Genomic DNA, 14631 nt, shown 5'->3' on the forward strand with positions numbered 1-14631 from the left:
CATGTATTGCTTTTCTAAAAAAAGACAAGATAAGTTAAAAAAAGATAACGTTTTTACTACAAGAATATTTTATGCGACGGCAATATTTCAGCGTGCTTTGAGGTCCTTAACCTGTTATCGACACTTTTGCGCCCCCAACGGTCAGTATATTTAATGTGCGCACGGTGTGCTGAACATCTTTTTGAAGAGTTTCAGGTAGAGATGGCAGTTGTTCGTGCAGCCGGAGTTTTTTCCAAGTTTGCAACTAACAAATATCCTTCACTGTCAGGTATGTGATACAAAATGAATAATTTAATATCTGTTTTATATTAGACAATTTTAATGGTTAATGGCACACTTTTTTGTTGGTTAATGGCATATGCTACATTCTTGTTTTTCACAGATTTGTTGAATTTGTAATAGGCGACTTGTTAGCAGCTGCTTTGTGAAATTGTACTGAGAATGGACAAGAGAATGGTTCTTTTGCACGCTTACTCAGGGGAGATTAAAAAAAACTAGTTAGTAATTGTGCCAAATTATTGTTAAAACTTATGATAATCTACGTCATTCCAATGTTAACAGAGACAGAGATACAAAATTAGCATATACGTGGAGGAAGACGTATTCAGATATATTCCTTAGTGAAAGTAGCGTTAGCAGTAGGCTAAGTGTAAAGTCCTCTGTTTACAAGTGAAAGTCCTGCATTCACAATCGTACTTACAAAAGTATTAGCATCAAAACATACGTAAAGTACCAGAAGTAAAATTAGTCATTATACAGAATGGCCCATTTTAGAATATTAATGTTTATTATATTATAATTATTATTATTATAATGATTAATGCAGATGCACTTATGTGTACATCACTTTAATTTTGCAGCTGTTAAAGGTCGATCTTATCTGAATTACTTCATATATTGTTGGATAATTTAACCTATGATAATTTATCATAATCTAAATCTGCAAAGTAACTATGACTAAAGCTATCAAATACATGTAATGGAGTTCTGTAACTTACCCATCCCACACAACCACACAGCACCAGCCATAAGAACTTTTATTGCATTTTTTTTTTATACAAACATACACTTACACACACTCACACACAAAAACTGCTGCTAAACCAGCTTGATTTGTCCTCTAAATGTCATGTACATATGGCAGAATTTACAATAAATGTAGAGGAGTAGAAGTATAGTATCATAAAATGGAAATACTAAAGTACCAAAAAAAGTGTATTTAAGTACAGGAGTCGAGTTCATTCCACTGCTGGTAATGGTTGTTCTGGCTACCAACTGTGGAAACTATGTGCTTAAAGTATTTGGTTACTCACTTAGTCAATGAAAAAAAAAGAAACAAACTAAAATAATTGCCAACAATTTGGATTAATCGTTTAAGTAATCTATCTCTGGTTTCAGCTTGTGGAATCTAAGTATTTGCTTGTTTCTCTGTTTTATATCATTTTAAACTGTATAGCTGACAGTTGATTAGACAAAACAAACTATTTGAAGACAGCGCCTTGGCAGCTGGGGAATTGTGATGGGCAGTTTGCATTATAGGATACACAATGAATTGGTTGACTGAAAAAAATAATTCAGATTATATCAATATTATAAATAATTGTGTGTTGCAGCTCTATATACAAGGCTCAGTCTGGTACTGTCTAATATGTCTACTGTTTTGGTTTGAGCTTTATTGACTCCATCTGCTCGCCACTGACTGGCTGGAGTAGAATTGTGTTAACACACTGCCTTTACTGCCAGTGATGTGAGGGTCCCAAAAGTAGATCATGGCTCACTCTTGCTTCTTCCTTATTGGAGAGCATTCTGGGTTCTCAGTCCTCACTGCCTCTCTCTCTGTGTTTCTTAGGTCATGCCAGCCGAAGCCTCTCAGTGTCTTCATCGTTGACAGGTAAATAGAAACTTGATGCTGATTGGTCCATCTAATATACACACACTAATGGTATCAGACTGATGATTTGCCAATATATTAGGCCATTTTATTTAAAGTTAGATATTATTAAGTTTGTGTGGGCTTCCTTATGTGAAAGATTTTAAGGAGGTTAATTATACTGCCCTGCCCAGCCTGTAGCCATTTCCCCCCTTCTGTAAAATCTTTAGTCAAATGTTAGCTTTGTTTGCATTGTAACTGACGTAAGGGTGCCCTGTGGAGTTTTTCTCTAACAAACAAGTCTTGTTTACTTGCAGTATTGACTCATCAAAACACACAAGTGTGTATCCTTGAGGTCTAACAGACAGATTAAATGCATTTTCTTCATGAAACATTTTGCAAAGCTGTTGTTAAAACCTGTGGTGTTAAAATCCTTATAACTAACCATCAACCTGTTTATTTGTATGACCCTTGCTTCTTTACTGTTTACCTTTTAGCATTGTGTATATCTGGAAGTTGCATTTTACTGTTAACTAGTTGTATTTATGATACTTTAACGGTAACTGTTTATATTTCTGACATTGTACATTTGGTTTTTGCACCTTACTGATAATCGTTATTGTTTATGATTTGTTTTATTTATACAACAATTCTCTCGGGATAAATAACGTCTAATCCATAGACTGTATATTAATTAATAATAATATAATAAAATAATATATAATAGTATGTTAATTAATTAACATACAGTCTATGGTCTTATCTTATCCACATTTACTAGCTTGCAGTCTTCCTCTCCCCTGCCTGTGTTGGCACAATGCTGGGTATATTGGCACATTATCGCCACCTGTAGGTCAGTGGCATAGTTAATAAAAACCTGGTCCATAGAATTCTATAGGTTACATATTTTTTTAATGCTAGATTTCGGACTAAAGCCTGTCCGATGTAATGTTTACTTTAAACAATAAACTGATATTGATGTCTTCATCATTGCCGGTACTATCTGTCAGAAGGTGTGTGTCGCCTGACTTTGAGGACCAGCCAATAGTGGTTTTGCAGTTCAGTATCTGTGTAGATTTTTGGCCACATTCAGATTTAGGCTGTAAAACATTCACACAATAGTTTATTGGGCCTTGCCAGTTCCAACAGTTCCCTATATGCCCAGGTGTCCTGAGTAAGGACACTGTTCAAGTGTATTTATGCTATTATTCTCGAGGGATCATGTTAAACTAGCAGAAATTAGCATAATGCGATACTGGTAACCCTCTGTCTGACTCTCATCTGTTCTCTCCATCAAGCTCGAACACACGTCAGCTACGAGCTCAAGGATGATGTGGCAGTTATACGACTCAATGATCCAACAGCCAAGGTGTGTGTGTGTGTGTGTGTGTGTAGGGGGAGGGGGGGTATCTGTGTGGGTGTAAGTTTATGGAAGAGAGTATGAAACAGCGTATACATGTCAGAGAGTAGTCGTGACTACCTGTCTCTGTCTCTCACTCTGACATGATGACTAATCAGAGTGTGTGCATTCATGTGTATATGCAGGTGAACACCCTGACATGGCAGTTACAGTCTGAACTGATGGCGGTGATGGAGGAGATCTGGGCGAACGGTGCTGTGAAAGGTGCCGTCCTTATCTCCAGCAAGCCTGGCAACTTCCTCGCCGGGGCAGATATCAAGTAGGCTCATTAGGGCTCGAACAACGATTCCCAGTAATTGTATGTGTGGTCACTCCTACACTTGTGTGTGGTTTGAACCAGAGGGAAGACATTTTTTAAATTTGTTTTTAACTTTCGTAACTGCAAGCAAACTGACTTTATACAAAATTCAATAATAAATTTGGTTAAATTTAATACGTGTAATGGAATAATTTAACATACTTTATTTCTTTACTCGTAGAATAATCCAATCTGCCAATAGCAGCGAGGAGGCCACAGGGTTCTCTCGGCAAGTTCAGAAGCAACTTGAGAAGTTCGAGAAGTCTCCCATCCCTATTGTCGCTGCCATCCACGGCTTATGCCTGGGTGGAGGCCTTGAGGTACAACTGTGCAACATATCAGGTGTGAAAAATGCTGCTTATGTGCACTAAGATGTGACCACAAAATCTCGATTCTGTGTCTTCTCTGTAGTTGGCGATAGCCTGCCAGTACCGAATCGCCACAAAAAGCAAAAACACGTTCCTGGGGACACCAGAGGTCAAGCTGGGACTGCTGCCTGGATTAGGCGGCACTCAGAGACTGCCTAAATTGGTAAACATAAACACACTCATATTCATCAGTTATTCAGTTAAAGCTTTAGTGCGTAACCTTTTGATATTAATAAACATCCGTTACATTCAAGCCATTGCCAAATGAGTTGCTACAAAGCTAATTAAGACTATCAGCTCCAAAAAAACTCTCTCTGTATTTCTCAGTATGGCTGTGTTTAGAAAATGGTGTCGTCCGGCGACTTTCGCTCGCAGAAATTCGAATGAAGATAATTACCTCTTTTGAAGAGTTCATCATGTTTTTTTTTAATCCTCTGTGTCCTCCTTGGTTACAAGCAACTGCATGAAGGAGGGGTAGGGGTGGCGCGCGCGGTCACTGAAGGCTTGTATCATGAGGATGCAACCCAGTTTAGTTGTCATTACTTAGAATATCCATGGGGGAGAGAGAAAATACGCACTATAGCTTTAATGTCTTGAAAACACTGTCTCAGTATTGTGCTAGTGGCTACTGACTACTGGTATATTAAGGTCAAGAGCTTCACTTATGTGTGTGTGTGTGTGTGTGTGTGTGTGTGTGTGTGTGTGTGTGTGTGTGTAGGTGGGTCTCCCCGAAGCGTTGGATATGATGTTGACAGGCAGGAACATCAGTGCAGATAGAGCTAAGAAGATGGGTCTAGTGCACCAGCTTGTGGACCCTCTGGGTATGTTCTGCATGTGGCATTTCTTCATTGCTGTACTACACTGCTGTAGTCTTCTGTGATGTGCTCCTCCAGGCGAGGGTGGGAGGGGATTCAACTCTGTGTTTGTTTCCTACAGGTCCTGGCACGAAGCCTGCAGAGGAGAGGACTATTGAATACCTCGAGGAGGTTGCAGTGGGCGTGGCCAAGGGAATCGCCAACAAGCAGGTTCCCCTTACAAAGGAGAAGAGCCTCATGCAGAGTGAGTGAATCCTGGTTCACACTAGTTGCCCTAATCTCACTAGATCTCTTTGCTCACTTCTAGTTGTGCAAAGACTTGATTGATTGATGATTTAGGGTACAACCAGTCAGAAAATCATGTTTTGAGGCGTTATCTCACGACTGTTTTCAATTACATATTTGATATCCATAGAGCAGATATGCAGGAAACACTTAAGCAATATTGGAGAGCATAAATTCATATGCAATGTTTAATAACAGAAATAGCCTGAGACCCAGTGGGGGAAAAGTAAGTAAATCTACTCAAGGAATGTACTTTAGTGCAATATTGAGGTATTTCCATTCTGTGCTTCTTTCTACTTCCACTACAATTCAGAGGAAATATTGTACTTTTTACTGCACTACAAGTATTTAATAACTTACTTTTGCTGATCAGATTATTAACACAACATATGATCAACAAATAAATAATGATGTATTATAGGTTGAAATAAGATAAGGCTTTGTTGACCACAGGTGGGAATTCAGAAGCTACCCAGCAGTATGCAAAGTGATTAAAATGAGCCCCACCTTTACCAGCTGCAACATTAAAGTGGTGTACATATTAATGCATCAATAATCATAATCCAATGATAGAATATATACTTTTCTGAACGTCCATAAATCCGCTTAGAAATCATATCCATAATCCGCTTTAAAACTCCAGAACTTGCCCGAGAATCATCACAGCTTCAAGTTTGAAGTAATCCAGTGACAGTTGCAAACAGGAACTGCTAATATCTAACTCAGCATAAGTTTAATGGTGCCACTTTGCCCAGATGTAAAGGCTTAAAAAAACAAAGCAAACAGGGTATAGCCCACAGCATAACTCATTGAATAACAGCTCTTCTTGTTTACATTCCCCAAAGCACCAACTGTGAAAGACAGAGCATGTGAGCATGGGCCCACTCTGTCAGACTCTGAAAACCCCTGCTCTACTGCAATTTCTTGTTACTCGTTTACCAATACACTCACTGATACTATGTCTGTGATGAGCTCTAATTGGAAAATGATATCGGCCATGCAGATATCCCGGTCAGGCTGTAAATGCACCATAAATATTGAAATGGTCCACATGTGTAAATTGTCACGGTGTGTCTGTGCAGAGCTGCAGGACACAGTGATGGGCCTGGGTCAGGTGAGGAAGATGATCTATAAGACTGCAAGCGAGAAGGTCCAGAAACAGACTAAAGGTCTCTACCCTGCTCCTGTCAAAATCATTGAGGTGAGGAATTCATGAATTGGAAGTAGCAAAAGACAAATGCATTTCCACCTGATTTTGCTCATATGTGTGTCACTGTCTTTTGTTTGAATGTGTAGTCTGTCAAGACTGGACTGGAGCACGGCACAAAGGCAGGTTATCTGGCTGAAAGTGAGGTGAGTTTGTGAAAAAAGAACTATTCTTTTTTTTCTTTCTCGGTTGTATAAAAACCTTTTGCCATTTTTTTTTTTTTTTTTTTTTTTAGCCAAAACACTGACTTGGATGTTTCTACAATTTAACAATTTAGCCGTGAGGTCTCAATAATAGTGCATTCCATTGACCTCGGAACTCAGAAACTGGAGCTGGGAATGACGTCACGCCCGAGTTGAATGCGTTCCATTTACAAGTCGGATTTTCATTGTTTTCATTAGCTCTAGCCCGGTTAGCCATTGCTAGCAATACAAGTTGATAACAACACGTTTTTTTGTGCATACAAACAGCGTAACAACATGTCCACAGATAGAAGTTGAACACGCCTGTGTGAACGACTGATTTAGTGAGTAATAAGACTGACGTGCTTTCACAACTGTTGATACAGGGGGCAGCCATGTTGGATTTTGAACTCGGGCTACTGCGAGGTTGTCCGAGTTCCGAGATCGGAAATCATCAGGGGTCAGGGGACGTGTTTCCGACTTTGACCTTGGAAAATCCGAGTTCTGAGTACAAATGGAACGCACTATAAGTCACCATGGTCTCGGCTCTCGTATCACATCGGCTAAATTCTATATAAAGTCTATTTTTGCCTCTTACACAGAACTTTGGGAAGCTGACAGTAACTTCAGAGGCCAATGCTCTGATTGGCCTTTACCACGGTCAAGTGACTTGTAAGAAAAACCACTTTGGGACCCCGGAGAAGGACGTGAAGTAAGAGCTGCAGACAGGAGTGAAATATTGTTAATAACACCCCAAACATTTGCAGTATTGGCTCAATGTCAGCAGTAAGACTGTACAATGTGTGTTTTGTGTGTCAGGAGGCTGGCAATCCTGGGTGCAGGGTTGATGGGCGCTGGTATAGCCCAGGTATCAGTACATAAAGGCCTGACCGCCATCCTAAAGGACACCACAGAGGAGAGCATCAGCAGGGGACATGAGCAGGTCTACAAAAGGTAAGATGCACCTGCAAATTAGCATTTCGCTATTCCTCCAAAAATGCTAAAAGCACGTGGCTGTCACAACGACTCGGAAGAATGGAATGGGATCCTCGTTGAGTTGTCATTTTCAAAAATGTTCTGTCTTTGTTTTCAGTCTCAACACTAAGGTGAAGAAGAGAGCCTTGACATCATTTGAGCGTGACGTCACAATGTCCAATCTCTCAGTCCAGCTTGACTACTCTGGTTTCCAGTCTGCTGACATAGTGATAGAGGCCGTGTCCGAGGACATCAATATAAAACATAAAGTCCTCAAGGAGGTGGAGGCGGTGAGTACAGTCCCCTGGAGGTCTCTGGAATTTCCCTTTTAAATAGAGTTTCAGTTTGAGAGTTTGGACAGTACCACTGTACCAGAAATACCTTTTTTACACATGAAAGATAGTAGCTCTCTGAGAATAAAAAAAAATCTATACTATATATGCAGTAGTTTTGTCCAGTGAAATGGTCCAAGTCTGTATTAAAAAGTTTTTTGATTGGCTCTTTGACCACAGTCAGTTACCCAGAGTCGCTATTGTTTTTTTATTGGTTTTTTATTGGTTTTTTATTGGTTTTCTGGATTCTTTGGAGCAAGATCAGGTACACGTTTTGGCTGCAGAACTAAAGACTCACTCTCTGAAAGCTCCACTTTATCTCACCTTTAATGAGGTTTGAATTAAAAAAAATCATATATTACCGTCCTCCACCTTTGCAGAATTACCTGTCATTCATGTCCTGGTAATTAAATGTATGTTGCGTAGAATTAGCCTTTTCTCTCCCTTCACAGATAATCTCTCCCCACTGCATTTTTGCCTCCAACACCTCGACTCTGCCCATCAAGGACATCGCTGCTGCCAGCAAACACCCTGAAAAGGTCAGACATACTTAACCCTTAAAGGACAATACCGGCGCAAAACGAACCTAGGGGTTAATGACAGATGTGTACCCACTCGATCGTTCTCTGGGACATGTTTTCATGCTAATCGAATGTGTTTGTAGCTTGAAACAAGCTAGCGCGGACCGCTGATTAGCTTACAACGCTAGTATTCGGGGCACAGGGAAAGTAAAAACAAATCGCTTATTATATATATATATATATATATATATATATATATATATATATATATATATATACTCAAAATATCACCACACTTCAACGGTAGCATAATAAGGGTCCCTGAATGTTAACCGAAGCATTGAGAACATTGTAAGTGTACAGACAGTTTATTAAAAAGATAGATTATAAAGACAGTCACGTTCTCGTATACAGGCGGCCGCCGTCTTGGGAGCTACTGTCTTTCTAATCTATCTTTTTAATAAACTGTCTGTACACTTACAATGTTCTCAATTCGATTAGCATGAAAACATTTTGCGCCGGAATTGTCTTTTAACACTTTTTTTTCATCAGTACTGAAAATGTTGTTAAATTTCCATTATTGAGCATAGTGTCAATATGCTTAGTTTTCCCTTAGCTTATTTTGTTGTGCGTTGTGGCTGTTAACAAGGCTGTTAGGAGCAACAGGAGCCACAATGTAAAGAAAAAAAAAAAACGACAAAATGACAAACTCTGTTTATTGATTTGTGTGTGTGCGGATGTGCAGGTGATCGGCATGCACTATTTCTCCCCGGTGGACAAGATGCCGTTGCTGGAGATCATCACCACAGATGAGACGTCTAAAGACACCTTGGCCTCTGCTGTCAGTGTGGGCCTCAAACAGGGCAAGGTTATCATCGTTGTCAGGGTGAGAGCAACTCTCAAAGTGTACTTTAAGCTACATTTTTGCTACTTTGTTACTCATTAATCTTTTGGCGTGTTTGTCTGCATCTTGTCTCATTCTCTTTCTGCCTGCCGACCCCCTGAACCACAGGATAGTCCAGGGTTTTACGCCAATCGCTGCATCTTTCAGACAATGGCAGAGGCTATAATACTTTTGCAGGTAAGCAAAGGAATTTCCTCAGAAAAAAAAGTGATGGACTACAGATGTAACGCAGCACTGGAAAAACATTAAAGTTTTTTTATTTTTATTCTTCTAAATAAATGTTCAGAATGCAATAAAGTTAGTGGGATTCTTGTGAAGCTACATTAGCCAGGGATGGATGTGTCATACTAGCTGCGTTTAGATGGCTAACTACAGCAGTGGGGTGATTTCAAATGCAGGGATTGGGGGCTTTAATCGCCACAACATTATGCAACATCCTGTAAATGAGTCCTCTCTAAGACAAATACAGAACTCATTCACAAAAGAGAGATTACAGGTCTTGTTCTTCTCAGCCCTTTCCAACTAAAACACACCATCAGTGGATTTGATTCTCCGCATACCAGACAGATAACAGCCTCAAAATGACCTGTGTTTTGTTTCATAGGAAGGTGCTGGGCCAAAGAAACTGGACTCCCTGATGACAAGCTTTGGTTATCCCATCGGCCCTGTATCGTTGTCTGACGAAGTTGGTTTGGATATAGCAGCACACGTAGCAGAGGTAATGTTGTCTGGGTCTTGGCTACTGCCAATTGAATTAACATGGTCTGCCTTTGAAAGCAACTGTATTATCTCTTAGAGCTGCACGATATGAGGAAAATATGCAATATGCGATAACGTTGTTGAAGATAAGATAAGATAGACTTCATTGATCCCACACTGGGAAAATTCCCTTGTATATCGTGATAACGATATTACTTGCGATAGATAAACAGATATTAATGAGTACTCAGTTCTGCCTTTCTGCTGGTTTCAGTATTCTGATAAAATACAACAAATTGGTTGGAGAGAGAGAGAGAGAGAGAGATTGTGCAGCTCTAATCTCTTGAAACATTTTTTTTCCTGAATTACACTAATGTTGATGTGTGTGCTTGCATGTAGAATCTGACCAAGGCCTTTGGTGTTGAAGGAGGACATTCTGCCCACACGATTCTTAGTGACCTTTCGGAGAGAGGCTTCAAAGGTAAAAAATTGATGAGAAATGATGCATTACATTAATTCATACCACTAATTTGTAATTTAAATATTCAGCTTGTGTGAAGATGCACTGCTGTCATACTGCATATTGCGCTTTACATCAGGTTTTCTAGAGAAATAGTTCATTTTCTTTCCTGATTTTTACTGAAACAGGTAGCGTGTGTTTTTGGTCACTTATCTACAAGCTGAATCAATATCATACATCTTTAATCTATCCTCCTAGTATCAGTTGCTTTCCCTGTCCCTTTCACCACACTAAAATTAGAAATATTTACAATTTTATGTAAAACATTGTCTGTTTTTGTCCATCGGAAAATATTGAGCCCATACTGAGAAATAATATTTAGGCAGTGACTCCAAAAAAGCCTACTTTTAACCCACCGTTACATTGTTTTGTTAATGATTGTATGCTAACCGAACCCTCGTGCATCACCTAGTACTCAGTGAGTCTAATATGTGTTTTATTACTAATTGTAGGTCGCAAATCTGGAAAAGGCATATATCTCTATGAAGATGGAACAAAAGACAGGAGTGTGAATCCTGAAGCTGAAGAAATCTTGAAGAAATACAAAGTGGCAGCTCCTCCTGCAGTGTAAGTCAACATCCTCTAGATCAGACCGGAGACGGGCCCGGGCCGGGTTCGGGGAGATATTCAGAAATGATGTTCGGGTCGGGCTCAGTCACATCAGCGCGATAAGGCATTGAACATTTTAACATTTTAAATTAAAAAAAAGCTTATTATGTAGATGCGCGCCTGTGTTAACGTGCACTTGTTGCCCCGTGTGCGCTGATACGCTCATCTGTTGACATTTCTGAATACCTTCCTACAATTGCTTAATAAAAGCGGGCTTTCCACAAAAACAAACGTACATGTGTCAATAGTATGAGAAAAAAAAAGATTTTAACTGTGTCGGGCTCGGACAGAAATATTTTAATGCCTGTCGGGTTCGGGCCAGGCTCGGTTACTGCTCTGTTGGACGTGGGCCGGGCTCGGACAGAAAAATGCGGCCCGATCCGCACTCTAGCCTAATCTACTCATTACTCTGATCTTTCTCTCTTAACATGATCATGTGTGTTTGTTGCAGTTCTTCAGACTCTGACCGCCAGTACCGGGTGGTGTCTCGCTTTGTAAATGAGGCCGTTCTGTGTCTCCAGGAGGGAATACTGAGAAACCCAGTAGAGGGAGACATTGGAGCCGTGTTCGGTTGTGGCTTCCCTCCCTTTCATGGTGGTAGGTCTCATACTTAACACACATCCTGAACCGGACTCATACACTACAGTTCAAAAGTTTGGAATCACCTCTTATGTTAATGTGTTACTTCTATCCTTTAATGCCTATTTTAACTTAGATAAAAAAAAGCATAATTCAGACACCAAATGTATTATTTACATTAGAAATAGTTTTGGACCCAGAAGGAGAATGAAATGATTTAAACTTCCATTTAGTCAGTGTCCCCACAGTGTTGCATGACGGGGGAATACTGTTGTAACCATCTTTCCCTCCCAAATTACCTTTCGATTTTGAATTTGTTTTCCAGTCCAGAAAAACTTGATCATTATTGAACCACAACAGTGCAGTTGGGCTCTAACTAGTTTGGGAAGCAGTTTTTCTTTTGGCTTTTTTTTTTTTTAAAGATCAGTTTGAGGCATTTTAGGCCTTTATTTGTATAGGACAGCTTAGACTTGAGAGGGGGAATGACATGCAGCAAAGGGCCGCAGACTGGAGTCGGACCCACGGCCGCTGCGTTGAGGAGTAAACCTCTATATATGGGCGCCTGCTCTACCAGGTGAGCTAACCAGGCACCCTTGGCTCTCTACATTCTACTCAGTGGTAGATTAAAGAGGTTTGAACTGTGATTATAAGTATGTTCAGCTGATATTCCAATAGTGCTAACCGTAGAGCTTTTTCTTTTAATTGTGAGCTTTAATAAAGCAACATGCCTGTTAATTCCAGCTTGTAAAAGGCTGCATTATTGTGCACTTAGTCTCGCTTTGCCAGACCCTCCTCCAAAGCGCAATAGAGGAGGGTCTGGCTACTCCACACAGCATTTGGGGATGGTAAGAAAACCTGCTCTGGTTTATTGGCATTTCTTTAAACCAATCACAATCGTCTTGGGCGGTGCTAAGCACGCTGCAAAATAGGCTCGGAAGGAACTTGTTTTGGTGGAACATGTGTACGTTTAAAAGTTGTTTTAGTCGTGCAACAGAAAACTCAGACTGGACAGATAGTCTAGCTAGCTGTCTGGATTTACCCTGCAGAGATCTGAGGAGCAGTTAATCATAGTCCTCAGAAATCCACCGGAGTTTAAAATGCGAACACAGAAGAAGCCCAAGGCAGCGGATATCCGGCCTAAATGAGTGAAATCAGGCGCATTTTCCGGCGGCAACGGAGCAATCCTGGATGTGAAACGTGGTGGATATAGGCTATTGTGCACTTGAACTTGAATCTGCACACATTTTTATGTTATCTTCCTTTTTTTTTTTTTTTTTTTTTTTTTAACCAGTGACTGCTGATTTATTCTATTCTTATTGAACTGTTGCTCAGAGGTGTCTTTGTCTCTTTCTGCCCTTTCAGTTGTCATAAGTCTGGTTTATAGCGACTTCTTTTGCAAACCCTTCATACAAAAGAACATTTATTTGGAAAAAGGAGTTTCTACAACCTGAAAGAATGAAAGACCATTCACATATACGTAGACTATTCCTCTTAGCCATCGGCCTGATGACAACATTTTGAACGGTTTTAATTAGATTGTCCACTGCTGATGGTGCCAACTTTGTAGGTTATCGATCATTTTAATCAAAATGGAATCCATAACTCATGTAAAATTGCTGCCCTGAAGTACACAGCTTTCTCTGTATTGTCAATACTGATCCTGTTTTTTTTTTTTTCTTCTATTTTTTTCTTTTAATGCCATGTGCAATCAGGTCCGTTCAGGTTTGTAGACTCGATGGGCGCAGAGCGTCTTGTGAGCATCATGAGACGTTTCGAGGATGTTTACGGAAACCGATTCACACCCTGCCAGCTTCTACTGGACCACGCCCAAGACCCCAGCAAGAAGTTTCACTAATGGTCGAATTTTCATGTGTTTTTATTTTTTTTTTATTACAAATGTTTGGCAAACTGGATGTGACTTGACTGGATAAGCCGAAGGTGTACTGAAGGTATGCACTATAGTTTTGTTTCTTTTTCTTATGTATTATGTATTTAATTCCTCTTGTACTGATAGTTCTTTATTCTGATGGCTCTCAATGAGTCAAATTCAGAAACTGCGTGGAGTCACAGTTTGATACTGTAAGGTGGACTTTTTTGATTGTTAAACTATTTATCTGATTTCAGTTGTGTAAAGAGTTCCTTGCAGTACACTACACTACCCACAAGCTTTAGCAAGTTCCCATCAATCAAAAAGGTCACTTGTAGCACCAGTGGCGGAAAGTACATTTACCCAATTATTGAACAATTTTGAGGTACTTGGTACTGAGTATTTTAGTTGTATGCTACTTCATTCTTCACCACATTCCAGAGGAAATGTTTTACTTTTTTCTTCACTACAATTATCTGACAGCTATAGTTACTGCTTACTTTACAGTAGAGGTGTTGAAATTAATCAAATAATCGATGCATTGAATCGTGGACATGGACGATGCTGCATCGATAATCGGCCGGGCCATAATCGCTTATTTCTGTTTACAATTGAATGTAGGCCTAACAACCTTTCTGTTTACATATTCTGTTACGTTTTGCACATTCAGGAAGTGCCATGTGCTCAGTGCTGTAGTTTTATATATCCACTTTATTCAGTATTAGAGCACTGCAGAATGTTTTGTTTTTGAAGCTTTAAAAGCTATGAATTAAATATCCTATATGGCTTTAACAGAAAAGTATTTGACGCATCGAGATGCATCGAGATATCGAATCGAATCGCTGACATGATAATCATAATCGAATCGGGAGATCAGTGAAGATTCACACCTCTACTTTACAGATTACGATTGATCATAATAAGCTTATGAAATACTCATTGTACAACAACAAAAACAAAGAAGGTGTCTGTCAAGTTTCAGATGTCTGTAAGTTGTCAGCAGTTCCATCAGAGAAACAGTTCTCATTTAACTTTTCACATGGTTTCAATCATATAACTTTTTGAGGCCCCAAAAAATGAAAATTATCAAATAGTTCACACAGTTTCTTTTTTTTTTTTTTTTTTACATATAAATGTGTTAATTTATCATGTGACCGTTTGGAGGTTATTAACTATTGGA

General features: G+C 39.6%; 1 protein-coding gene across 1 annotated transcript; it reads left to right on the forward strand.

Moving 5' to 3' along the window:
• The first annotated feature begins 50 nt into the window (after nucleotides 1-50).
• Nucleotides 51-13958, forward strand: hadhaa (hydroxyacyl-CoA dehydrogenase trifunctional multienzyme complex subunit alpha a). Its single transcript, XM_031322351.2, has 21 exons — nucleotides 51-268; nucleotides 1850-1891; nucleotides 3169-3239; nucleotides 3416-3549; nucleotides 3770-3908; nucleotides 4000-4119; nucleotides 4675-4777; nucleotides 4893-5015; nucleotides 6139-6257; nucleotides 6353-6409; nucleotides 7048-7157; nucleotides 7265-7399; nucleotides 7539-7710; nucleotides 8205-8291; nucleotides 9019-9159; nucleotides 9286-9354; nucleotides 9782-9895; nucleotides 10276-10357; nucleotides 10849-10963; nucleotides 11457-11602; nucleotides 13297-13958. The coding sequence occupies exons 1-21, from the start codon at nucleotides 154-156 to the stop codon at nucleotides 13437-13439; spliced, it is 2337 nt and encodes a 778-aa protein (XP_031178211.1). The 5' UTR covers nucleotides 51-153; the 3' UTR covers nucleotides 13440-13958.
• The last annotated feature ends 673 nt before the right edge of the window (nucleotides 13959-14631 follow it).

The sequence above is a fragment of the Sander lucioperca genome, chromosome 19, assembly GCF_008315115.2.
Source record: "Sander lucioperca isolate FBNREF2018 chromosome 19, SLUC_FBN_1.2, whole genome shotgun sequence".
Classification (NCBI taxonomy): Eukaryota; Metazoa; Chordata; class Actinopteri; order Perciformes; family Percidae; genus Sander; species Sander lucioperca.